Source organism: Chelmon rostratus, chromosome 12 (assembly GCF_017976325.1).
Source record: "Chelmon rostratus isolate fCheRos1 chromosome 12, fCheRos1.pri, whole genome shotgun sequence".
Classification (NCBI taxonomy): domain Eukaryota; kingdom Metazoa; phylum Chordata; class Actinopteri; order Chaetodontiformes; family Chaetodontidae; genus Chelmon; species Chelmon rostratus.
The window spans coordinates 14,568,481-14,596,058 of record NC_055669.1 but is presented as its reverse complement, the minus strand read 5'-3'; the positions used below and the strand labels follow the sequence as shown (position 1 = coordinate 14,596,058).

At 45.3% G+C, this 27,578-nt stretch overlaps 1 protein-coding gene across 1 annotated transcript; it reads left to right on the top strand.

Moving 5' to 3' along the window:
• Positions 1-1,791: 1,791 nt before the first annotated feature.
• Positions 1,792-27,172, top strand: bcl2b (BCL2 apoptosis regulator b). The gene is made up of 2 exons (XM_041950007.1): positions 1,792-2,997; positions 24,490-27,172. Exons 1-2 carry the CDS (start codon positions 2,449-2,451, stop codon positions 24,625-24,627), a joined length of 687 nt encoding a protein of 228 aa, XP_041805941.1. The 5' UTR covers positions 1,792-2,448; the 3' UTR covers positions 24,628-27,172.
• The last annotated feature ends 406 nt before the right edge of the window (positions 27,173-27,578 follow it).

Here is a 27,578-nt window from a genome sequence, read left to right as displayed (position 1 = left end):
GGCAGGGCAAGACTTGCTGGTTCGAGTCATGTCCCTGTTGGTCTAGTGAGGGCGCTAGAGATTTGTTTTACATAAATGCCAAAATGGTAGAGGGAGTAGCACGGAAGTGTGATCCTTGCCCCTCTGCTGTCACGCTGTCATGCACAGTTGGGACTTTGTTGCTCCCTTAATGTTGATTCCCTCCTGATTTCTGTCAAGCCTTGAAAAATCTCATATGTACCGTGCTTTTCGATATGTTTTGCATACAGAAGGAGAAAATTACAGCGTTGACTCTTGCAAGTCTTCCTTTGGTCCATCACAAACGGGGAGAATGTACTTTAATATGAAGCATACAAATCAGAACATAGGAATATTTTATTTCATATTTTTAAATACAAAAACATTTGAATGCCAAAATGTGTTAAGACAATTTCTGTAGATGCAATGCATTTATTTGAGATTTATTTCAATGCTGCTGCTCTGTTACTTCGTTAGAGATAGTTCGGTAAAGCTGTGGAGCAGTGTGGGGACCCATTCTGAGCCTTAAGACGTGACTACTGAAGAAGCTAATGCTATAAGAATGGACCTGTCCACAGAACAATGTGGCTTAACCCACATGTTGTTTACCAGTTCATTAAATACTTAGATACTTTTCAGTGTAAAATGCCAGCTGTTGTTTGTGCATTTTGTCGATTTCCAGTCTTTGTACGACAAAAAGACGCCTTACTGAAATCCAAGATATGAAAGTGAGAATGGATGACTCATGTTGGATGATGTTCTCATTTGATGTTGGTTAAAGGCATACTGTCCTGCACTCAAGAGCTTTTCGTAATTGTACATTCCTTGCCATCTAAAGTTCTCTTTTACCTTGAGGTAGCAACACATAGTTGATAGAATACGTAGCCCATATAAAAGCAGTTTTGCTCTAGAATTTTGTTTTAACCTTTAAGCTATGCAAATGAAGCCTATGCTTACAGTATGTTTGAACATACAGTCATGATTAGTTCTGTAACAGTCACGCTAGTTTCCCCTATTTAATGGTGTCATCATCAGATACTTAATATGAGTTTTTAAGTATTGAAAATGAAAGTCATAATGCACTCTTGTTTCATTCTTCTTTCTTGCTTTTTTACTTTGTTTTCTGCCAAAAGACTTAACACCTTCACCTTGTGTGCCATTGAAAGAAATGTGGGAAGTGGAGTGTTTCTTTGTCTTATTTTCTTACATGATAAACTAAATAAATACCTGTGAAGAAAAACAAAATCTTATTCCTGCTGTGAGTCCTTCCCTTGTTGGTCTTGATGGATGATTGTGATTTAAGATGTCATGTATGCTTTGCGACAGCCTTTTTCTTGCTGCAATATGCTGTTTTATATATGTGCAGGAGTGCTGTGGGGATGTAAGCACTCTGTTTGAGGTGAGGACATTTTAATCTTCCATGAGGGAACTTCCCAGAGCAGCATCTCGTTCAGATTTGCAGAATCCAGGATTTTTGTCCCATCAGAGAATCAGACGACATGCAGAATAGAGACTAGATAAGGAATCAAAGAACACAGGGAAATTATAAACAGGGACATCAGTTTTGTTCTGCAAGGTTGGATCTCCATCCACAAGGGGGTGGCTGGACCACATCAAAGCAACCCTCAGCAGAATGGGATGCTCCTGCGCTCTTCATGAATTAACCAGGATCCTCTAAGAGCTCTCCGTGCACATCTCAAGGTTAGCATGGGTGAATTTGTCTGGATTTCAGTCATAAAACTGCTGGTTTAAACAAGAAATCACGAGAATTGGGGATATTAACGATTTTTAGTGCAGTTCTTCGTGTGCACTTGGAGTCTCCGAGCGCAGCCAAAGGAATTACTTTGCGTAGCTGACGTCAGGAAAATACCTCACCAGCGGAGTGCGACCAACTGGCGGTGAGCAGGGAGCTGCTGAAGAGGATGTGAGGAGCAATCGTGGAAGAGGACTCAGTCCGACCTTGTCTGGCTCACAGTCCTGCGCCTGGCTGTGTGTAAATGCTGCTAAAATAGTTGGCGGCGTTTAAAGCCTATTCAGGCGCGTACAACTTTGGCCCTCATTCATGTTTTTATTCGCAACACATCCACGTCTGGGTGATGTGTACAGGAATAGACCAACACTACTCCAACCTCTTCCGCATATTGGATTTCTATGCAAAGAGACGGTCGCCAGTGTCCCTCCAAGGATTCGGGAAATGAAGACTGTTGCTGACACGGACTCAGTATTTTTGGACTTTTGAAACGGTGTTTCACGCAGTTTCGATCAAGAGGTTTTCTTTACCCCACGAAGCATTCGCTCCCGTGTGTGGGATTACTCGCTGCATTGCTTGTATTGAAATACAATCGAGTTTTGGATAAGCCCGTGCTGTGCATCGTACAGTGCACAAATTCGATCATAATGCATGTTATTTAGGACAAGCTCTGTCTGTACAAAGTGCCAAATTAAGCCGGAATGGCGAACGAGTGTAATCGCAACATTGTGGAAAAGTATATCTGCCATAAACTCTCCAAACAGGGCTACGTGTGGGGATCTGACGATGTCCGGGATGAAGATGCTGCTAATAATGGGTCAATAGTTGCCCCTCCACCGACTTTGGTCCACCGGTGCCGTGAGGCCAGCACCGGGCCTGACAGCGAGAGCATCCCGCACCTCTGCAAACGGCTCCCCCAGTCGGACCCGCACGCCGCCATCCACAGAGTCCTGCGCGAGGCTGGAGATGAACTTGAAAGACTATACCAGCCGGACTTCACGGAGATGTCGCGGCAGCTGTATCTGACCTCCACCACGGCGCAGCGGAGATTCGCCGAGGTGATAGACGAACTGTTCCGGGACGGGGTGAACTGGGGCCGGATTATCGCCTTCTTCGAGTTCGGGGGCACGGTGTGCGTGGAGTGCGTGGCGAAGGAGGAGATGAAACCGCAGGTGGACAACATCGCGGAGTGGATGACGGAGTATTTAAACGGACCTCTGAACAGCTGGATACTGGATAACGGGGGATGGGTAGGTCTGATTCCGTGTAGTCGAGCGCTTTGCAGTTGTGTGCCACGGGGGCGCAAAAGTCCTCCTTTGCTCTGGTTGAAGAGGTTTTAATCAATACGTTCAGTTAATGGCTGCATGTTTAATCAAGATCAAAACGTGCGTTCTGATATGACTGAATAGAACATAATATCGAAACCACAGCTGTAGTTGATAATTAATAAAACATTCTCTAGATGCGCCCATTACGCACGACAGCGCCTACGCTCGAGATGGACGGCCTCACATGTGAGCTGCTCTGATTGGATGTTGACGGTGGCTGTTAAACTTGATTGACCAATCAGGCAGCGTGCTCTGTCACACCTCCCGACGCTCTAAATAAAGGCCGCCCTGTCAACTGCAGGGCCAGTGGTGGTGCTGCTGGTATGGAGAGGAGGGGACAGTCCAGTATGTCAGGGTGGGAATCAGATCTTACAAAAACAGTATTTAATGCATCACATTAGAGAGAACTAAATCATAATCAACATTTACTCTTATCTTATTAAGCTTTATGCTGCAAAGTGCTCCAGTGCTGCTGTGATGTGATGCTTTAGGTATAGGTTGTGGCAGGAAGGAAAGAGGCCAGGCGCATGTCAGCACACAGAAAACTATTGAAATAATGTGTTTAGGCCTCTGGGCATGGCCGGACAGGGCACAGCCATCAGGGTCATTCTCTGCACATCTATATGACACATAGACCCCAGGTGCTAATGAGGAGCGGCATCTACACTCCGCCTTTACCTGCCTACACACATGCGCGCTCCCAGAGCCACGACAAGAGAGTTGAGTCTGAAAATAAATGTGCAACATCACATTTATTTTTGCATCTCTGCAGCCACCAAAGAGCACAGCAGCCTCCACCCCACCCCAGCAGCTATTAAACCAATCTGCCATGAATTAGCCTCTAATTAGCAGAGGTGCTCTTAATGAGAGCATAACATTTGTGTTGCTGGGTTATCTTTGCTGGAAGGTATCAGAATTGGGGGGGTCATCAATGATTCATATCGAACATTTCATCTCAAAGGGAAGGACCGTTTAACATTCCCCTTGTGTCTGCCTTGCCCCTGGAGGTGGCAGGTTGTGCCACATATCAAAGGCTGGCAACAGAGGGGGGTGGCCATCCAGGAACACAGAACGTTAATCCACAGCCAATGTGTTTAACATACAGTCGTCTGTGCATCTAGGTTGGGACTCTTTTGTCTGCTTTTTTAGACCTGTGCCTTGAAGCTGGCACAGGCCGGGCTGCTCAGGGTCCCCGGAGCCTGTGCCCACTGTACAATAATGTAGGTCATCATAGTCTGTGTTTTCCAGCTGGGCGGAGATGGCTGCGTCTCTGCTGCTCTGCATCCACTTTAGAGAGGGAGAATCTTTTAATCCAAAGGATTATGCGGGATTATTTGAAAGCGTATGCTTCCACTTTGGGTCATTTTGGTGGATTTCTGCTCTCAGAGCTATCCAAATGATTCTGGCCCAAGCTAGGCTCTTGAACAATTTAATGCAGAATACATAAACACTGGCTCATGCAAGTTTATGCCTTGAATGGTTTGAGCTTCATCATAGCCAGAAAGCTGGTGTTGATTTATATGATCATTTGAATGCCCTTCAGGTGGGGGATTTCCTGGTGTGTGTGTTTGTGTTTCAGTTATTACCTGACTTTTAATAACTGACACTGCAGACACAGAGCATTGTCTGTGCTCTTGACTGCGTTTGTGAAATTAAACTTCTCCTTTTTTTTCCTGACTTGTTGGCAAGTGTTTGAAACACAGAAAAGTCACTGTACCATTCACCATGTACCAAAAAGCTCATTTCCCCATGTTACTTGTAGCTGCTCTCAGACCTAAAGAGCCTCTGATATACTGAAGTGTCTGGAGTGTTTTTTTGTTTTTGTGTATTTTAAGCAAAAGTTTGTTGATTTTGCTCCTATTTCTTCCTGAATTATGCATCCACACCCTGTTGCTGAGATTTCTTATCAGATATTTCCCCCTGAGTGGTCTCAGCCAAGATCTAAGAGATAGTGAGATCATGAGACCCACCTCCATTGCACCCACTCGAGGTGAATCCATTTTTTTGTTGTTGTTGTTCATTCTTTTTTTTACTAAAAGTCTAAAAAATACTGGAATCAGTCCATTAAATACCCACCATGTGTACATTTTTAATTGTAGAAGGTTAACACACCCAGTTAAGCGAATTCCCAGAAAAACCAAGGACATGACCTCAGTGTCCTCAACAGTAGCCACGGCCCTGACAATGGCTGCTGCTGTTTCTGTATAATGTTGCCAGCGATCTGTTTCAGTGTGAAAGCTTTGAGTGGGTTGTGATGACACAAATGTGCTATATTTTATGTCTAATCTGCTCATCTTGGACTTTGCTGAGGGCTACCATCCATTTTGGGGGTCGTGTTTTCGAAGTTTGATACGGGTCATATTTCTCTTAGTTCATTCACCGTCAGCCACTTTTGATTTTTCGATCACTGCGGCACCTCTGATGAGCTCTCGGCTGTGTGATGGAACAGACTATAACAATGAAGACATGGAATAAACCCAGTTGTATGTGTGTTTAGACAGGATGCCTTCATAGTCACTTCCACTGTTCATTGTGTTATTGTGTGCAAGAGGTGAGTCTTGTGTTTTCCACCACCGTTAAAACAAAGGTTGAGGCTAATCAACCTATTACTGACGTTTTGACATGTGAGAGTGATGTGGAAACAGCTTTCCATCAGCCACCCTCTGTTTCCTGTTGTTTTTGAGACAATTTTAGCCTGAAATAGCAGTGCCCACTAATCGTTGTTGAGTCTAGGCATCACCGGTGACTCAAACATAGTTAAACAAAACTACCTGCTCTTTAGAAATAACAAAGCAGTTACTGTATTTGTAAAATGGCTCCGGTTCTGCACTGATTGCGTCCCACACCCCGGGACGCATGGCACTGTCCTTTCATTGTCCTCGGCGCTCAGTTTTCTCCACCTGTGTGAATTCATCCTTTGTGGTGGCAGAAATTGCACTCATCAGGGGACGATTGCATTCGGGCTGCAGCCTCACCCACACATGGTGCACCTGTGTTTATTTACACACCCTCGCAGTAAATACCAAGTGATTGAACAAAGCGGCAGACGCCGTCCGACTTCTGAAATTACATGCTTGACCTCAGACATTTGACTGGCTGAGGGGGCGGCACAGAGCGAAATGCCAAAATGTGCTGCAAGAGAAAAACAGTGGTTTCACAACTTTGGAAGGCTGACAGTGAAACGGCTTCAGAAATCATGCTGACAAATTAATTTGTTTGGTCCAAACTGAAATATCTCTGCAACTATTGGATGAATTGCCATGACATTTGGTACATTTATCGTCCATGCAGAAGATAAATCAAACTGGTAATCTCCTTACTTTACTTGTAGTGCCATCATGAGGTTGGTATGGTGATCAACAATCATCAGCTCCAAATCTGTCCAGTACTAATGCTCCCATTAGCCTCAGTTTGCTTTGTGTTTACTGCTAATTAGCAATGCTAGCATGCTAACAGTTTACACTTAGATTCCGAACATAGTAAACATACCTGCCCAACATCGGAATGTCAGCATTGTCATTGTGAGCATGTTAGCATGCTGACATTAGCATTTAGCTCTGTACAGCCACTCATCTGCAAGCGTGCTCCTCGAGATCAACTAGGTTGAACTTTTGCTTGAAAGCCGTCATGGCACGGAGCATGCCGCTGGAAGCAGTGGGTTTCGGAGTGCAGCGGTGCCGTCGTCGCGTCTAAGAGGGCCTTTACGGAGCAGCTGGCGTGACTGTGTATGTGTCGTCTTTTCACGTAGATGAGAGGAAGGAGTTGAAACTCGTGAAAGCCTCTTTTGAGGTCTTGAACAGCAGGATCAGGTGTCTGAGGAATGCTGCTTGCCAGGTGGCCTATTTCTGTGTGTGTTACGGGTGTGTGTGTCTGTGTGTGCATGTGTGTGCGAGGAGAAAACAATGTAAGTTGGGTTGGGTTGGGTCCATCCTGTGGGGGATTCCCTGAGCACAGTCTGCTCGTCGACGGGTGGGACCTGCATGTTGCTACGGTATTACGGGCATCTGGCTGCGCCCCTCTCCTCCCTCGTTGAGAGTGAGTGGATCTGGGACAGCGAGGAAGTCATTAATCTCCATATAGGTGACATGTCTGCAGTGCACAGGGGGGAAAAAACCCAAACAAACTCACTTACAAAGGAGGCCCGTGCAGCCACATGCAAGAAAGCAAGAACAAAAAACAAATCCAAATGAGATCTCACTTACGTCCAATTTGTGTCTCTTAGATGCAAATTCAAGCTGTTTTACACAACACAATACTAACTGTGGCAACGTTCAGGAAGCGTTCGTGGCTTTCCGATTACTTTGAGCTGTCCTCCCAACAAAAACAAGTCTGTATTGACCGTGAAAGGAAAGCTCCTTTTGAGGACACATGCTTTTACAGTGTAATGAGCGCTACAAGTCCTGATTGATCCATCCCCTCTGAGCCGGAACGGATGGATTCTCTTTTCATCTGTTAATTTGTAGTTGTTTATCAGGCTGGCCCCACGAAATTAGTGTGCAAGACCAACTCTGCTTTCTTGTTCCCAGCAATCAGAGGCATAAACGATTACTCATGCAAATAGCATTTAGGGGTTTTCCCTCCCACCCGTCATTCCAAAACAGAGAACTAACAACATCATTTCACTGCTGGAGGAGCGAAAAGTGTCCGCACCAGGCTGAGTTTTGGAGATTTTTGACAACAATGTTATCTCTAGATGCGGACTCTCGGCTCTGTAATGGAGACTGCGCACCACAAAAGAGCTCAATGTGGCGAGGAGCAGCCAAGATTTTCCCCCGTACTGTACCCCATTTGCTGCACAGGCCTCGGTCGCTCGCCATCTGCCACTGTGTTTACACCCATCGGCCCAGCAACTGTAATCTCAGAAACATTTCCTACAGACGCAGGCAGCTCTGGGCTGTAACTCTCTGAATCAGCCTGACATGAATACTTTCTTTCAGGAACAGGCCTGGAGAGATCTCTAGCCTCTCTGCTATCTGGGTCTCTGAGATGCTCAAAGCACAAAGACCTTTGTTCCAAATATTCAGTCCTGTGTGTGGAAATTTGGAAAGCAGATCCAGTGACACCTCACAGTTTAGCAGTGTGACAATAAACAATAAAGAGACTAGTTTGGTCAGTTTTTAGAGATCACTCCATGATTTGAGACCTTTTCGTGGCCATTTTCACTCAAATCAACTGCAGTTTCTCACAGCGAGAACAAGTACGGCTTTGCATTACAACACAGAACAACAAACATGAGGTTTCGCTGCAGCTGGGTACAGCGCAATGAATAATTTAGCTACTTATTCAAAATTTGAAGTGCAGTTCTTTCACTTTCTGACAATAAAATCAAGTCGATCCTTAGACTGCAGACACGCTGTCAGTCCTAATTATAGAAAAGGTTGGTATCATGAAGACGGAGTAGCACTGTCTCGCCTGCACAAAGGATTTTTATCACACTGCTGATTAGAACGTAAGGTCAGACATTCAGTTTGATCTCCCTTCAGCTTGGCATCACGCATGTTTCTGCCAGTCTTCACCGTTCCACATGCCGAGCATTTAGCGCGCATCTTTGTTGTGACTGGAAATCACACGATTCGCACAGAAACACTGTTCTGTTACCGTTTCTGGAACTTGATTCTGGCGCTCTGCGAGTTCTGTGTCTGCGTCCACGACCTCGCCTCTCCCCAGAGACCCTCCGCCCCGTCCTGTATGATTATTTCTGGGCTTCCTCAGGAGAGCCGGAGGAGCGTCTGCTGGGGAACGGCGACTGTAAATAAATAATGGAGACGACCTGGGTGTTTCTTTCCTGAGTGGCCGGTGAGGGGTGCGGGCGATTTTGGTGCCGGACGGTCCTGTCAGCTGAGTGTGCTGATTCAGGAACCACTGTAGGCTGTTTGGTTTCTGACGTGCGTGTGGTGTTTGTTTGTTTATTTTTCACTCACACGTAGGCCTCTGGAACCATGTGAGCCTACAGATTGGTATTTGTGAATTCAGCCATATGATTGTGCTTCCTTTTTATTATTTTTGTTCAAATCAGTAATCACCTCAGCCTGCTGTTTCCCTGTTTCCTGAGGGACACGTGCCTGAGCTGTTTAAAAGCACCACCATCCCAGTCAGAACACACACTGATGAATAATATATGGAGCAGATAAACTCGGACACTAAATGGATATCCCTCAAGTAGAACCCCAAAGGCCGTCTGCGCTCCAGTCGAGAGATGCCTCTTCTCTTTCCCGTCTTTTTCTTCCTCATCCTTTCTCCCTCTGTCTGTCTCTCACCATCCACCACAGACAAACACTCATTTACACACATCCACGTGTCCAATCCCTTCACTAACAACACGCAAACACCCTGAGACCTGGCTTTTGGTGTCAGGTAACTCTCCGGATTGCTGAAAAATGCAGGGACACGTGAGAGGCCTCTAAATATAGAAGTGTTGCCATCGCAGCTCCCGTGTGGTCCTTTAATTGTCGTGTCACACATGAATCCCTGCCCTGCTTGCTTCCGCGCTATCGCCGCTTTCACATCACAAACCCGCTGCCAATCTGCATGAAAACATGTCCTAATGAACCATTTGAGACGGCAGATAAAAGGAGTTTTCCACCTTTCCTGTCATGGTGGGAGCTGGATAATGAGAAGCCCACTGAGACACTAGTTGACTTTGCCACTGGGCACACCCTTGTGAGCTGCGCAGCATATCAATATAGGGCAAGGTTAAACGGTTCCTCCCATTGTCTAGATACTGTAGATATTTTTGGGACGAACCCCCAAAAGGGTTTTAAAAGAGATTTGATGTTCTCAATTAATTTCTAGAGCAACAACAGCCTGTTTGGAATGCAGCTGGGAGCGTCTCCTAAATTATTTTCTCATTCACATAGAGAGAGCCTGTTGCATGCATAGGCCTAAATCATTACCATGAAATGCTGCCTTGACATATTATCACCTATGTACACATTTAGCAGACTCGAAGCAACATTAGCATTCATTTGGACCCATGTTTCACTGCTCTCTCTGCTCACTGCTGCGCTGCTAGCCGCTAACTTTGCCCGCTGGCCAGAAAAAGACACCAAAGCAATAATGCTGCGGGTTGTAAAACCAAAACAATCAGCTAAAGGATGCTAAAATGCCTGTTAGAGCTGAGAGAGGTACTCCTCAGCAATACTGTTCACAGTTTGCATAGTCATTTGATCAACTGCTAATATTACAGGGTGGACTGCTGCAGCTTTAAAACCTTACAGACATTAAACGATCTGCACGAGGAGGTACCACCAGGGAGAAACGAGGAAAATGTGTTTTTGTGATTTTGGTGAACTGACCCTTTATGGTTTGTAGGGCTTGCACACGCACGCAGGCAGGCGAACACAGAAGCGGATGTACTGGTGCAAATCAGTTATTTGCTTTCCACAAAATGGCTGTGTACACACTCACGCGCATCTGCATACACACATATAGTGTGGCACATGAGCGTACACACACAGAAGCGGATGTGGTGGTGTGAATCAATAATGCTGTGTTGTCACAGGGTGACATGTGAGCCATGGCAGGGAGCAGATGGCCCCGGGGTGCCTAGCTTCCTGTTAGCCATGCCATTCAGCCTCAGCACACACACACACACACACACACACACACACACACACACACACACACACACACACACACACACACACAAGCAGCTACCATGTCCACTGGGATTTCCCGGTGCAACTAGCCACAGCACTGCCCATTAACAAACAGCATGCCATTATTGGCTCCTCTGTGAAATGCTGAGTACATGCCCTCCCAAAAAATGACAACAGCCAGATAATGGTAAATAGATTTCTCTGCCTCGTCCATGGAGGTCTGGGGTAAATAATTCTCTGACCCCCCCCACCTGTCCCCAATGTGATTTTTGCCAGCAGAGCAAATAGCCCTCAGGAAATCTGATCTGTTTCAGTGGACGCCGAGTGAGGTCAGCCATTGCTCGGATATCACTTTGACTATGTTGTATTGATTGAGCATTTCCGATGGTTTGTGTTGGTATCTCTGAGCGAAGGCTCAATTAACGCGGCCAAACCCTCAGCTGTAAACGCCAGGTTGTATATGAAGGCTGTTTATCGAAACCCATGCTGCAGGAGAGAGTGTCTCTGTGGAGAGACCGTGGCGAGATGTTTTAGCGCATGAATGCTGACGGCTTTCAACTGATGTGTGTGTGTGTGTGTGTGTGTGTGTGTGTCTGTGCTCTGACTCCTGGTAAGACAGCACCACCCTGTTGGCAGTCACCTTTGATGGCGAATGATTAGGTTTGAAGTGCGGAGAAAACGACACACCCCTGATGTTTGGGAGATAAAAGCTTTGCCGAGGGCAGGTTGCTGCTGCTGCTGCGCATTGTCTCAGGCCAGCGTTCACGCAACTCCTCGCCATCCTGTCCTCCCAAAACCTCCAACCAAAATTCTGCCAGCGTGCTGCAGTGCACAGACATTTTGTCGCTGTCACAGATAACCCCTGCTGTTTTCAGAGGACTTCTGCTGCATGCTGCTTCTGACAGGAATATCTCGCCCGGCAGGGGCGTACCCAGCACTGCCACGGTGTTATATTACATCAATTTCGCTGGGTCGACTCTGAAGGTATGCTGCCTTTAATTGGTTGTTGGCCTGTCATTACAACTTCAAATAATGGCAGATACTTCAAAGAAACAGGGAGAGTTGAAAAAAGGAGAACTGACAGCGATTCTTCATCTTCTTACTATTTTGTTTAGCATTTTTGGTATTTTTTGACAATACAGTTATGCCTTTTTTTCCCCGTGTATGTTCTAACGGTGCAATCATCTTGTGACTTATGTCAGGGTAAATCTTTTATGATGCCTGGATTCAGTTATGTCAGGCGCCATTTTACTTTATAGAGCAGCGTTAACTGTGACATGTCTAGACGACTGTCATGTTGGCAAATTTAACCACCAGAAGTTTAATTAACTCTGCAAATTGACCTATAAAAGGCTTCATTTATCTTTCACATTTTGTGGAGAAAAGGCTGTTAAAAAAGAGCAAGAAGAAAAAGGAAGAGTGTGTGTATTTTTTTCTCAATTAATCAACAGAAATTCACTATAACTATTGTTAAAAAAAAAGATCTACGAATGTGCCAAATTATCAGCTGGCTTTGCGAACTCATTTTCTGATACCACCCAATCTATCACGACAGACTCCTCGACCTTCAGCGTCTCCAGATTTGAATTAATGTGAGTCCTGCACTCCAGGAGGACAGGGGGTTAAAAAATATTCCTGGATGAAATGACTGGACTTCACAAGGTGTCTTTGATCAGGAGGTGAGGCTAACAGGGTTTAGAAGGAGGAGAGATGGAAGGGCTGGCGAGCAGAGGAGGTTCGTACAGCCAGAAACAGGCAGTCCAGGCCCCCTCACTGCCACATGGGCTGCAACCAGGCCGAGACTGCCGGGGTAATTGCTGGAAAAAAAGGCCACCGGGGTTGAGAGACCAAAGCAAACAGCTTTGATTGGAGTTCATGCTGTTAGTAGAGAGGCGGAGAAGGAGGAGTAGATTAGCTCACTCCGTAGAAATTTATAGAGCAAACTCGGATAAAGTTGCCCGTTAAAGTCATCTGACTCAACAATCATCTGATTCTCAGCTGATCCGTCTGCTGACTTTGAAAGCGGAGGAATGCGCTCGTGTGGCGTCCACACGGGCTTTACATAGCACAACATGAAAATGAAAAGGAGCGGTTTTCACACTCACAACTCAATATACAGCACGCATGCATGCTTTTCTGTGTGACTTAAAGTTTGAGGCAGCATATTCTGATATTCACAGCAGCGTCAAGGCTCCTCGGCTCACAACAGGCGCTCGCTGAATGCCACAAATGACATTTTCCATGGATTGCTCCAGAGAGAAAATGCCAAAAGACAAAAAAAAATTCCTCTATTATGAAACTGACATGTGCCTTATTAGCTTTCCGCACATTTTCAGGCCAGACCTTCAGTGTCACAATAGGCAACTTATTATCATTCATCAGGTAGGCTGTGCCTGTTTCCCTTTGGTCTCTGCACACAGACAGGGAAGGTCACAGAGCTCCGAGTGAGTCAACCTGCTCCAGATAGTTCAAACAATCGGCTGCTTTTAAAGCATGCTGCTCAGTATAGCTGTCTCCAAGGTCCCTGTCGGTCTCATGGAGTCCAGACCAAAGAAAGGATGGCGCACCAGGAACAGAAGTGGTGTCCACCCCGGATTTTAGCTGCTTGATTAGGCTTTAATTACATTAATCTCCATCTGAAAAGGATTTAAATGTGGTTATTATATTACATAATGCAAGTGTGGTGGAGCTGCCTTCCTTGCTTGGTTATCTCAAGGTTCATTCCTTCTCATATCAGGCCTCTCGAGCGCACACAGTGCAGTTGTTTGTTTCCACACATCAATGCATTCCTCTCATTCCTCTCCCCCTGGATGAAAATCAGCTGGTTGCCTGAGAGAGGTTATTGAACTTTTCCCCAGTACTCTCTCAGCCTGTGAGGAGAAAGAGGGGGAGGGAAAAAAAAGTTTTCTCAGCCAGAGTTTATTCTTTGATTGCTTTTGACACAGCTGACAAGTCTGCATATTACTGGCTGCTTATATACTGTATGCTTCGATTTCTCAGCCAGACGTTAAATTGTGTAAGAGTGATTATTGCTTCCCCTTCCCCCCACTGTTTGAAAATGACCTCATGCTTCTCGCAGGATCGAGAAGTTTTGTCATGCATTTCACAATGTCAGCGCTGAGCCTGTGAGAAAGCTGCTTTCCTTCCCGTATTGAGCTTCGTCTTCCAGCCTTCTTTTTTTAAACCCCCTGACGCAAACATGCCGGCAGGAGACAGAAGTGGGAGAGGCACTCAGATGTTTTACTGAAGTTAACAATACCGGCGCAACGCTGTAAGAATACTGCATGGCAAGTGTTCAAAATGCCACTCAAAGGCCTCGAGAACAATCGAGTTATCCTGCATGGATGCACAGTTTTCTGCCGTAGCTGGAGCAGTTTGGTTATTTCACGTGACAGATCGTCTTCTCCAGCCATGTCCAAACTATTCCATAAAGGGCCGTGTGGCTGCAGGTTTTCGTTCCAACCAAGGAGGAGCACACCAGGCCAACCAATCAACATCAAGGGATCCCTTAGTTATCAGCTGAAAAGTGAGATCAGCTGATTAAATGAGTCCAGCCTGGTGCGCTCCTCCTTGGTTGGAACGAAAACCTTCAGCCACACGGCCCTTTATGGAATAGTTTGGACATGCCTGGTCTTCTCAGTCGTCTGAGGTGGGCAGGGCCCAGTTGAGGAAAAAGTGATATCACATGCTTCTGTGCTCCACTCAGGATTTAGCAATCTTTGAATCAAAATGTGACGGCCGTTTCTTTATGTTGCCAAGCAACTGTCGATCAAATCTGATCAATCCATGCCCACACAGTCCTGATGAGTTCCTCAAAACTTCAGACTTTTGCTCATTTAATCTTAAATATTTAATGTTCTAGATCAGGCATGTCAAACTCATTCCATAAAGGGCCGTGTGGCTGCAGGTTTTTGTTCTAACCAAGGAGGAGCACACCAGGCTGGAATCAATTAATCAGCTGATCTCAGTCTTCCGCTGATAACTAAGTGAACCCTTGATGTAGATTGGTTGGCCTGGTGTGCTCCTCCTTGGTTGGAACAAAAACCTGCAGCCACACGGCCCTTTATGGAATGAGTTTGACATGCCTGTTCTAGATGAATATTGGACCGTAGAGTTTTAAGCAGTATTACCAGAAAAATTTACTTTAACTGTAAGAAGTAAAAGTACTATATATTATACACTTTGGTAGGTTAGTTTCCAAACTGAGGTCAGGAATCTGGGGGGTCATCAGATGATTTGTGGAAGAGGAAAGAAGAAAAAGCGGAGTTCTTCTCTAATTTTTGGACTTTTTTCATGTCTTTGATGTTTTTTTTGTGAAAGTTAATTGTATTTTAGAAGCTTATCATGTGTTTTTTTAGATAAAATCTTGTTGAAGTGGAGGCACAAAGTAACATAAACTTGAAATACACAGTTCCTTTAAATTGTGCCTGCGTATAGTTCCTTTCCACCACCTGGCAGTAGATGTCTTTGCTTTGACTCTGTGGAAAATTTTCATTGTGGTTCGGCTCCTCTTCTCCCCACTTCAAAGTTGTTCCTGAGGGAGCTGCACCTCAACCAGATTATTGTTTTCTCCGACATTATCGGACATCTGAGATCCCGGATCTGCTCTGCTCTGCTCACAGCGTGCCCCGTCGCAGACTGTGGCCTCTCTCATTTACATGGGTGCACGGAGGAACACTGCCGAACCTGAAACCCGGCCTGCATGTGCCCCAATCACGTAAACCGCTTCAATATCTTGTTGCCAAAACTGACAAGCTCTCATTTAGCGGCCAACTTCTGAAGACTCGGCTTGTATGAAAGCGGAGACTGTGAGAGGCACCTTGCGTCTGGCTTTGATGTTCTAATACTTTCTCCGTCGCTGACATGTTTAATTCTCTATTAGACGAGATTACACTCGATTTGTTTGGCACTGCTTCTTAAATAACAGGGAAACTTGGGATTTCATCAAAGGAAAAATCACAACATTGCCGCTTTTTTGTGATCATAAAACCTGCCGTCTTGTTCCAGTTTGCTTTTTCTTAGACTTGGAGCGAGGATTTAGGAGTCAGTTAATGGTTCAAAACAAATACAAATCTCTTAGTTACAGTGTCTAACCAACTATAGCTCTCCGCTGCTGCTCCCCCTCTCTTTCTCCACGGTATTAGTATGACTACATGTTTGGCTTGCCTCTAGTCTTTCCCTAGTTACCCGCACAGTCTGTGATTTAACCATACTTGGCTCTACCACAGAGAAGCCATAGTCTCAAACCAGACAGTGATGTCATCCCCGCAGCATCTGGCACAGGAAGTGACTTAACACTAAGTGAACTGTCAAGATCTTTTACAAAGACTTCCCCAATCACTGCTTCTGTGAAAAGCCCCTTTCTGAACACCAGGACTGCATCATCGTGTTATATCAGAGATTGAAACAAAAACACTCTGATGCAAGCGCACACACACAAAAAGAAAAAAAAACAATGGGAAAAGCTGAATGCATCGCTTCAAGAAAATCCAAAAACCGAATGACTTCATTTCATGGGCAAGTTCTGAACAATCAGGCACCACATGTGCTGCACGTCGAGCGTGCTGCACACGGCGCTCCCACACATCCCATTCATTACGCCATATACAGTAGTCGATTTTGTCTCAGATCAGTCGGCCTATTTTCAGCTCTGCTGCATTTGAGATGGTGGTTGTGTGGTCTCAAGGTCTTAAGGGGTCAGTGGATGTGACTTTTAAAGCTTGAAGCAGCGTGCCGCCCCTGTGACAGGAAATGAGCCTCTCCCATGGGCTCTGTTTGTCACAGGAGAAGCAACAGGCCACCTGGGAATCTGCTGGTTCCCACGGTCTCTATCAGAGGTTTCTATCTGAACCAATCAGGCGAAGCGGCTCGCCTATAAGGAGTGAGGGCTCCCACGCTCCCTTGTTTTGCAAAAGTAAGAGATGCTCTGGTTCCTGCACACAGTGATCCAAAGCTGATTGAGAGCTGATAGAGCAGTCTGAAATGTGGAAGTTTTACTTTGGGGGTTTAACCATTAACCCAAACTGCGGAGTGAATGAGAAACACGGCATTGCCTTTTCAGTTTGTGCATGTTTTAAATGCCACAGTCGCTGCTTCACGTGACCGAGTGGCTCTTTACACAAGTGTCCGTGCACTCCTGAGTGCAAGATTTGAACAAAACAACCCGAGGGTGTCAAAAAAAGCATCATATTTTTAATTTTAGGAAGCCACAAGCACATCGCTGGAACAGTCGACGCACTATGCAAGGCTTCCTTGGAGAGAGCACAGAGCTATTAGACTTCCAAGTGGCAGACATCCTGACTTCACTGGAAAGCCACTCAAGCCAGGTTTAATGCACTCCAAACACACCAGCCTCCACAAGTGTGGATGATGACTCAGCGGCCCTTTTCCATTCCGTCCTCCTGCTCTTGCGCGTCATCGGTGGCCCTTTAAATGCAGGGGTGATGAGAGCTGTTTTATTGGACTGGGCAGCTCTGAACAAGGAGCTCACTTGAAGCCTCTTGATATTTATAGCAGCGCAGCAGCCTTGCCGCCTCTGTCCGGTTCGAGCGTTGTCACTTCCTCCTCCGCTGTGGGCCTCATAGGCTCAGCGCAGACATCCTCAGACGAGGCAGACATCCCCTTTCAGCTGCATTGTATCTATTTGAGGAAACCATTGTGCCAAGTTTTGGCGGCCATGAAGGGTTTTAGATCAATTGTTGAGGTTGAAAAAGGTTTCAAGGTCAAAATCACAGGCTTGCCTTCCTTTAAAGAAAGAAAGAAATATATCGACCGAGCTGTTTGATTCACTGTGAGAGAAAAGGATTCGCTCTCCGCGGCTCTCCCTTTGCTTTGATGTCTCCTCTGCATGCAGAAGTGACTGATTGTAAATGATACACTCTGAGCGTCGGTAAGCCGATAAACCAGGAGTGCAGGTGGAGAGCGAGGGAAGGGAGAGCAAACATGCTCTGCGTCCATCCTCTCGCCCTCACCTCTGTGAGCCTGCAAGGTCACGCAGTCCTTCATTTCATGTGGGATCAAAGCTCTTCAATACGAATCAATGGGCTCAGCAAGAATAAACGGCCTGCAAGGATCATACAACCACTCAGTCAAGGTGAAGTAAATAGATCATAGATGTTTGTCTTATCAAAACCTGTTTGTGCACTCAAAAAAATCTCAATGCTGCTGCACAAATTGGATGGTTTAACTCCAGTGGTTCCCCTCCTCCGCCTGCCTCCAAGTGAAGCGCTATTCATCTCCAAAGAAACCGCAGTCTCATGTGTAAAGTAACAGTCCTCATTTATCTGGCGGCTCAGGCTGTGAAAAATGGAGACAATAAAAAAAAAGAGAAAAGAACGCAGAGTGTCATGAGGAGTGTGGGTGATTTACTGGCGATCACGTTTCATGTTCCAGTAGAGCGGGCTCACTCCCACGGGAGAGCGTGCTGCTTTGTAAACACACAAATGCTGCTGCTGCCGCCGCTGACGCACATTTGAATATTTATGAGCCTTTAGGGTAGCATCCAACGTCGAATCTGTTCCTGCCTGTGCGGCTGAGTCCAAAGAAAGTACACTGCCAAGTCAGAAACCTGAGTCCTCAATGACACCCAAAGCGAAAGCAAATTAAAAAGGTTTCCCATTTCTTTTGATTCAAGTCCAGACTTCTGTTCCCCTCTAATCAGACAGACTGATGTTACTCCATAGCTTGTCTGGCCATTTAAGAGGCTGCTAATTCCCGGGGTGAATATAAAGGATTGTTGTTAAGGAGCTCATGTCTTTCAGTTGAAAATTGTGCCTCCTGGTTTTACCTGTAAAGATGGAATTCATGATTGAACAATTATTCATCTCTCCTGTGAGGCTTTCAGAGGTGGTTTAATGTCTCCAAAGCAGTTTTGTAGCTCTCTGTGCTATAACTTAAAAATACTTCCTGAGTCATCGTGCATTTGGTAAGGGCTGCATTCAATTAGCATGTTCATCATTGATTAATCTGCTGATTATTTTCCCGATTAACTGTTTGGTCTGTGTAATGTCAGACAGTAGACAGGTGACATAAAAATTACTTGTTTTATTCAACTAAAGGTCCAAAACTTGAGGATATCCCATTAAAAAAAGATGTCAAACAGGCAAAATGAAGAAATCCTCACATTTAAGAAGCTGGAAACAGACAAAATTTGGATTTTTTCCTTAAAAAAAAAGCTTTCTATTTTGGAAATATGCTCATGCTTTGTATTATGTCTATTTTGTGGAATCTGCACAAAAAACAAGATGGAAAAAACAAAATTAACCATTTAATGCAGTTAATGTGCTCGACCATTTCTTGACAGGGACCTGCAACTTGTTTGCGAGCCAAACAAACAAACAAGATATTCAGTATTAATTAGTGAGATTTAAGGGTGCTTGTAGAGGGATTGTGCTACCTTTGGTCAGGATTCTAGCTCTTTACGCTAAGCTAAGCTAACCAGCTGCTGGTGGTAGCTTCGTATTTGCTTGCAGACATGAGAGTGACATCAATCTTGTCATGTAACTCTCTGCCAGAAAGCGAATGAGCATATGTCTCAAAATGTCTAACCATTGCTGTTGCAAAAGTGTAGCAATTTTCTGTTGATCAGCTAATTAATAATAGCAATAACATGTTTTAAACCAGGGATGCTACTCAGACATTTAAACAGCCATTACTGTCTTGTTTTGTCTGAGCCACTTGTGCAATTATTGGGCGTATTTTGCCAGATTTGTGCAGCTTTCCACCCGGTTTGTCATCAATTGGCTGTGAGCTTGCTGTTTCCAAGTATTGCAGTATTGTCACAGTGTGGTGAAGGGCTCGGTGCCCTCCAAGCTGTTTGGCGCTGCTGACACAGGGGGATTCACAGCGTAATGAGTATTGCAACAAACTCCTCCGTCATCTCATTTTTGCCGGGCAAGTCGATGGATGACACCCCTGAGATGTGATCGAACGTGACCTTGCTGCCAGACGAGAGCTTGTTGTCCTGTCACTTAGTGTGTCTGGAGAGGGGTGGTTTGTTTTTCTGCTTTTTTTTTTTTTTTTTACTTCTGTGTATGCACTCAAAACAGATCAATTGCAAAGGACGTTAATGCTATCCTTGCATTTTTTTTTATCCCCCATTATCTCCCCCCAGCTCCTGAAATGAGAGTTTTGTTAGACTTTAATTAGCTGCAGAGAAATGTGCAAGAAGCTCATTAGAAAATCAAAGAGGGGCGGCAGCAGCATCGTATGCAATATTATAAGTACGATACTGTGTGAATGCTTAGGAAATAAACAGAGCGTGGGGAGAGGCTCGGTTCAGAGGTGAATATAGCAGCGAAGCCACAACAGGCACTTTAATTACAAGTTGAACTTTAGCCCACATCCCTTTCTCTCAGCCTCAGTCTGCCCGCAATTACCCAAAGAAATGTCCCAGAACAGGGACGACTGCCTAATCATTTTTCTGTTTTGGCAAAGTGCTGCTTGGGGTTTTAGCTGAGCTAGTCAAGCGCACAAGATGACTCATTATCTTCCACACAAGTCGAGGGATCATTCCCAATAGCAGGGGGTTACCCAGAGGAACGGCAAATGTTTGGTATTTCCTGTTTCCCCGAAAACGGAGCACGGCCATCCGAGGAAGACGACAGTGTAACATCTCTTTGTGTCCATGAGAAAGGCTGAGCGAAAACCCAGAGGTCTAAATCATGTGAAAAACAAATCAGGGGTCGAGGACAGTCTCTCTCCCGCTGGTGGGAAAAGCAAATCGTGTGTGAAGCTTCCAGTCTGGGTAACCATGACACTCTGGGCAGCAAGTTGCCACCCCACGGCTGAGTACGGGATCCTCTCAAGTCCTCGCTGTTCAGCCGGACTCCTTTACTTTGTCTCTCTGAGGGATTCACTGTGTGCAACAGAAAATGCAGGAAAGGGAGTGTGTAAACCTGGCCAGCCATTTTCCCATCGGATTCTTGGCTTCTGTAGGACGACTGTGACCTTTAAAAAGCCATTGATCCAAAAAATGAATACTGTAGAGAACTGCAGCCTGGACTTTATTTCCCAGATGCACACCTGCTGTGGATGGCAGATGGTTTGCTGCAGGGCAATGAGATGAGTTTTTGAGGATTATAGAGTCTTTTGTTGATGTGATGAATGCAGATGTTTTGTCCTTTCCTGTCCCTGTCAACCTTCTGTGTCCTCCTTTGCCAGCTGCTTATTATTATTTTCTTCAAAGGCTCGGGTTTTCATAATGACAGTCAATACAGCAGGAGCGAAGAGGGAGACAAAGGGAAAAATAGAAAGTAGCAAGGTTTGTTTTTCACACCGCTCACATGGTTGTGGCGGCGCTGCTTGCTAACGCGTGGGTGAAAAGTTCCCGGAGCTGAAGTGGAGCATGCCTCGGTCTCATGATATCCACCTGACACCCCCCACCCCCCCTCCCGTCTATCTCTGCTTCCCAGCTCTCCCCTGGGTCACTCTGGAGTTATTAACGTCCGTGCCCTTGTGGGATTCTTTTAAACATCCATCAGCGCTCTTACGAACCTCTTACAGTAATTGGCCCGCTTTTGTTTCAGACTTAAATAGATGATAATCTATGCCGACTGTCTGGGACATATTGAGGACGCACATCATGAGTTTGCCGTTTCGTCAAGCCTTGCTGTCAGTCACATGCACTTGCTACTGGACCCAGTGGCTGGTTTGTCTTGTTGCCTCAGCAAACTGTTATTTTCCTGGAGTAGGTGGGAAAAAAAAAGATGGAGGCTGTGTTTTTGCCAACTAATACATTCCTCTCAGCTGGAGGTTTGACTGAGCTTGGTCTCTAATTAATACCTGAATCCTGGAGAGGAGGAGGGAGGTGTATCATCGCTGAAAGATGGGGCTTGTTAGGTGTTCTCTAGAACAAAGCTTTCTGACACTCTGCTCTCCATTTTTAGCCGTGCTGGCAGCATGGATCTAGTGATGGTCCAGATTGAAATGCCTCAAAGAGAAAGATGAAATGTTGTTCAGACATTCATGATCCCCAGAGGATGAATTCTAAGGCTCCTAGGCCACATCCCAAATCGTATACTTTTTCTGCAGTTTATACTAAAAGTAAAAATAGCATGCGCTACAGCATGTTGCATGCAGTATGCTTACAATTTCAGACATACTACTTCATCATAAGGTTGCGCCTTGAACTTTGACCATCTTGCTCACACATCCATTGCTAATTTGAAGTAGCCTAAAAAAAAAGATAGCAATTTGGAACAGGCTTTGTATGAACTCTGTTTGGTGGCTCAGTCGATGTGATGAGTCTCCTGCTCCGGAGAGGATTAAAAAGAGGAAAATTGTACAATACAATCACATCAGTACAATCCAGTGAAATTGGTTTTCTGTGTTTAACTCATCCCTGAGGAGTGGTGGGCAGTCACTGTGTGGCACCCAGGGACCAACTCCAGCTCTGAGCCAGTGCCTTGGTCAGCGGCACTGACAGGAGAACTCATTGGGTCAGATTGTGGGTCAGAATAGCCAGAAGAGCACATTGGCTCGCACGCTGCAAAATGTGACCGGACGCAGTAGGACATTCCGGTATTTTTGGCATGCTGCATTTGACAGACTAAGTATTGGGACAAACCTGATCTTTTTCCGGCATACGCAGCAATGAGTGTACGCAGCAACGAGTGTACGCAGCAACAGTGATGATCCTCCGACTTTTCGCTTGGTGCCACCACGAGGGCACATTTGTGGAGTAAAAATATCTCAGGAACAATTGGAGGAAGTACCATGAAATTTAATTCAGACGTTCATGCTCCCCTCAATGAACTGGTGATCCTGCAAAACTAATGGCATTCCCATCAGCCTCAGCTGTGCTTTGTGGTCAGTGCTTAATAATAATATGCATTATACCTGCCGACTTGCTAGCATTGTCACTGTGAGCATGTCGACATTAGCATTTAGCTCCAAGCACAGCTGTGTGTGATGAGTTCGGCCTCACAGAGCTGCTAGCATGACCGTAGACTCTCAGTCTTGTTTGAGCGCCGGATAATTAAAAATGCTCAGCTGCAACAAAGGAAATGCCATGTGGTTAAAGATGTTGCTGATTTAAGAGCGCGCCGTGTTTTGACACCAGAGGGTCTGAAGCGGGAAGAAACTGCTGATCCTTCCTCCTCTGTGACACCGACGGGCCCCCAGCCTCAGGAATGCGAGAGGACGGAAAGGGAGGGAGAGGGAAGCAGGAAATACTTTTGTCTCCCCACAGCACTTCAGAATGAATGTCTCCTTTTTTTAGGCCTGTGTGGGCTTTTGTTTGATGAAAGGAAACTGTATATTAAAACGTGACACTTGCGAAAAAAGAGCATAATGACCCAGTTTTGCTTCCACTCGATCAAGGTCGAACACAACACGTTTATCCCCGTTAGAATCACACAAAACGTAATTACTGGAGTAAAAGTGAGTTGAATCAAGACAGATTAAAATAGAGTGATAATGGATTCCCATGGGAACTGACACAGTAATGTTGTGGCGAATTAAACTTAACAATTCACCACTGCTCGCAGATAGGTCAAGTTACATCGACAAACAAAGGCATCAAAGGAGATCAAATGTACTGCTTCAAAACACTGCTAATAACATGGTTACTCCACAACAAAAGAGCCGATATTCAATAGGAAACTGTTGATACACGAATCCTCTCTTAACTCTCTAAAATACACTCTATCATAGTCGGGTGCAAGATAATCTATGTGTGTGTGTGTGTGTGGGAGAGCGAGGAGCTTAGCACCATGACTTCCTGTCCAGCTGTTCCTGCTGTCACTGCCTATGAGCAGATGTCTGTATTTCCTCGTCTAAAGGCGCACAGCCGTGGTATTTTCTCCCGAGATCTTATACACACTCACGCATTCTCAGTTTGTAACGGGCTGCTTTTCAATCTCCCATCAGCGGCAGAGAGCCGCTCCGAGTAACATTCAGATATTTATGCCTGAGTGCTGCAGCGCTCGTCCACATGCTAAAAAAAAAAAGAGAGAAAGAAAGACCGCAAAAATCTGTTGACGTGCAGTTGCGGATGGGCTCTTTTTGGTGATTCCCATGTTTGTTTAGTGCGTTTCTGGGTGTGTTTTGTCTCTCTGCATGAAGGGCGTCCGAGGTTGTGTGTGGGAGGGTGTGAGAGCCTGTCGACATTAATGGATCTGCCTGCAGAATGGGTGTAATAACACTCTATTTCCACCCATATTAAGTGATGCTGGCCAGGGGATTTACACCTTAAAGGGTCAGTTCACCCAAATTACCAAAAAACTTTGTCCTCACTCACCACTAGAGGCATGTTTTGAGATATCTGCAGATTTCAGATGGCACTCCAAAGCTAATGGAGGAGATAGTTTGGAATTTTTTTTTTTTTTTTACATATTTTTGCAATTATGTGATCAACACACATAAATCCCAAAGGTGAAACACAGCCTGATATCACTTCTTCCTCTGTGCCATAGAGCCCCATTGTTGTTCCTTCATTACATTGAATGCAGGCATTGTGGTTTATTTTGAGCCATTAGAGCACCAAATGTGTCTTAATCCGCAACTGAAAGTAGTCCCTGACAAATGCACTGTTTACCTCTGTTTGACCATTGCTTGTTGAATACTGCAGTGCCCAGCTGTTTAAGGAAAATGTTTTAGGTTTTCTTAATAAATAAAGTTATATATTTGTGACCTGCTTTTAAAGATTTACGTCTTTAGTTGGAGCAAATGAGATGCCAGCGTTATCCTGTGTGGTGTTTTCTTTGGACTCCACCCATCAGATAACTGACTGACGCAAGAACACGCACATACGTAAACACATGTTCTTTGACAGCCCAATTAACTGTCTGTCTGTCTCTTCCTGTCTCTCTCCCAGGATGCCTTTGTGGAGCTGTATGACAGACAGAGGGACTCCGTCTTCAGTTGCTCCTGGCCCTCCATTAAGACGGTCTTCGGTATGGCTGCGCTCGGGGCGGCCAGCCTCACCATCGGCGCATACCTGACACAGAAGTGAACGAGCCCTCCTTCAACCAGCGTGACTTTCTCATCCTCCTCCTTCTCCCTCTCCTTGTGCCTCTTCTTTTCCCTCCTAAATACGCCCCTGACCCCTCAGAGACAACCTTCAGACTCCTCTGAAGCTGGCTCTCTTCAAAGCGCTCGCTCAAGAAAATTCCCTCTTCCTCGCCCCTCCATGTCAAAACAGACACAAATCAAAACAACTGAAGCAACCAGATGAACAGCCCGTACGCAACAAAGGACGCCTTGAGAAGAGGCAGCTTAGATGTAATCACACTAAGCTGAGCACAACTGAGGAGACGGGAGGAGTTTTGTTGTTCTGCCTGCATTTGTACTAGTTATAGCATGAACGTTGAGTGTTAGTGTAGACGTTGCATGTGTCAGAGCTCATGCGGGACCTCTATTCGGAGGCCTTGATGATGGGGGTGCGGGGACAATGATGCCCCACGCCGGAGAGGAAGCGGCCGCGGCCCCGCCCCTGCTTGTTAGGGTGAAGAACCCCGTTTGAACTGTGGACTCCAGTTACCCCCCCTGCAGCCGTCCTTCAAAGGACTTCCTCCACAGAACAGCTGCTCAGAATGTATAATGGAAACAGCTTGCTACAACCAGCGAGCTGTGTGTCTACTGCTTTCACTCCTCAGACAGCTCCAGTGAACTCTGAACACTGCACCATTATACGCTCCCTGGCCTTTAACAAGTGGAGGAAGGGCCAATGGGAGACTGAGGTCTGCTGATCTTTCTTTTGCGGAGTTTTTGAAAGCTCCTTGATTGCTTGATTTGTACGCTGGTTTTAATTTTCGCAGCACTCCAAACCCCAAATCGTGTCGTTTTACCATGGAAAAAGACAACAGGTTTTTTACAAGGAGTTAAAAACATGAGAAAGAAGCCTGTTGCATAAAAATGTCACAAGCTGGTGAATACACTGTTGAGCACAGCACAAGAGTGGGGTAGAAGTACAACAAACATTGCATTTTGCATCCTAAGAAGGGAGTGGGCCGCTGCAACATAAATGAGATTTTTAAGCGTGCATTCTTCAAGCGAAGCGACGGTAACGAGGCCGCTCCTCTGCTAAAAATTCCTCCCCTTTAAAAGCATCCTCAGATTAGCACCAAGTGATTCTAACAGCTATCAGTTCTTTTCTATTTTCTACCTCTGTTGCAGCTTTCCGACTCAAACTCAGTCCATTTGTGGTCAGATTGCATGGGCTCACCCAGGTTTCACAGCGGACCCTGTCAGCGTGCGGCGCCAAGGCCCCACGGTGACTCGGTAACACTAGAGTCCGCTCGGACAAAGACGCTTGTTGACGTGGACTGAGAAAACCTCTCCTGGCCCGCAGATGACTGAGTGGAATACCACGACAGCAGGGTTTCAGCTTAGGACGAAAGCCAGTGTGTCCCGGGTGCTGGAACCTGAGATGTCCATTCTCTCTGCTCTGCAGATGCATCCAGTCATTGATTTGTTCCTTTCAGCCTGTTTTATTGATGTCTGTCTTGTGTTACAGTCTGATAGAAAAGTTTGGAAATGGTCACAGGCTCTGAAATATTTTGTTGTACTTAGCAAGTCAGTTATGGAAAAGTGATTTTTTTTCCTTTCCTGTGTCATTAAAAATCTTCTTCGTTGCATGGATGAAAGATCTTCACACAGCAAATCTGCAAATATTCACCATGTGTCAGCATATTTATAACAGAATAGGGTAGAAGATACAAATAACAGCAAAGTTGCATTTTCTATTTATTGAGAGGTACCAGATCACAGATTTTTTAACAGTACTCTGATTTTTTTTCACTTTTTTCTATTCTATGGAATCACACTGTAACTACATTTTTTTCCTGGCTGCTATTATAACAAGAAAAATGTTTAAAAAGTGAATTTCTGTGTTGTATTAATATTGGCTTAAGGCTGCTATACTGTCAATTTAACTTTTACTTACAGCTTAAACTGCCACAGATTTACAGTATAGTTCTAGAGAGCTGGAAACCAAAGTTAACTTGTATTAATCTTTAATTTAAACAAACAAACAAACAAACAAAAAAGAGTAGCTTAACGAGAATACGTGTCGCTTCACTTCTCTGAGTCTGTTCAGTGAGGTTTTCTGATCTCTCTGTGGAGGGTTTGTCTAGTGTTACTGTACTATATCAGCTTAACTTTTGTCAACTTTGTGCTCCCATGATAACTCAGTGCTTATCTGTAAAAATGTTGACCTGCCAGAGGTGAACCTTGTCTATCACTATAAAGCACCCCATCCTCACTACAACAGCTCACCGTGCGTCACATTCCTAGTGATGTGTATGTAAGAGACAAACAGAGGGTGATTCATGAGCAGGAACAGTTTAACAGCAATATACTGTAACTTTTTATATTCTCTGTGCATATATATATATGAATGTAGGCACTATGGTTGCTGTACTGTTTTATGTCTATAATCACAAACCTGTAGCACTTAAAAAAAAAGTGAATTGTGTTTCTGTTGTTTACTGCTATATCCACGATAAGCTAGCGGGATCATATTGTTCCTAATAAACCAGATTTCTCAAGCAGCTGCAGTCCAAGTTCACGTCTGATTTTATTTATCGATTCTCGGCTTCGTCTCTGAGCTTGTCAGCGAGACAGAAAGAGAATGAGAGATGTTTAGGTGGATAGCGGTGTATCAACAGTGCTCTTTTGATTATCTGTTATCCATCCAGGGCTGTGAACTGTAAATATAAGCCTGGTTGTGTCACCGTGACAAGTCTCCTTGTGAAGGGGGCTGTGCACGAGCGGCAGCCGCACCCCGTCAGACATCAAAGCTGTCCCCAAACGCTGCACTTGTCAGCCTCCCTCCTCTGCTCCATACGCTGCTAAACATGAGTGCAAAAACCCAAATGCCCTGCGGCCAGGTTTTTTTTTTTTCTTACACCCCCTGCCTCTGTTCTGATCACACTTGTCTTCAAAGGCTACGGCACTCTTGCT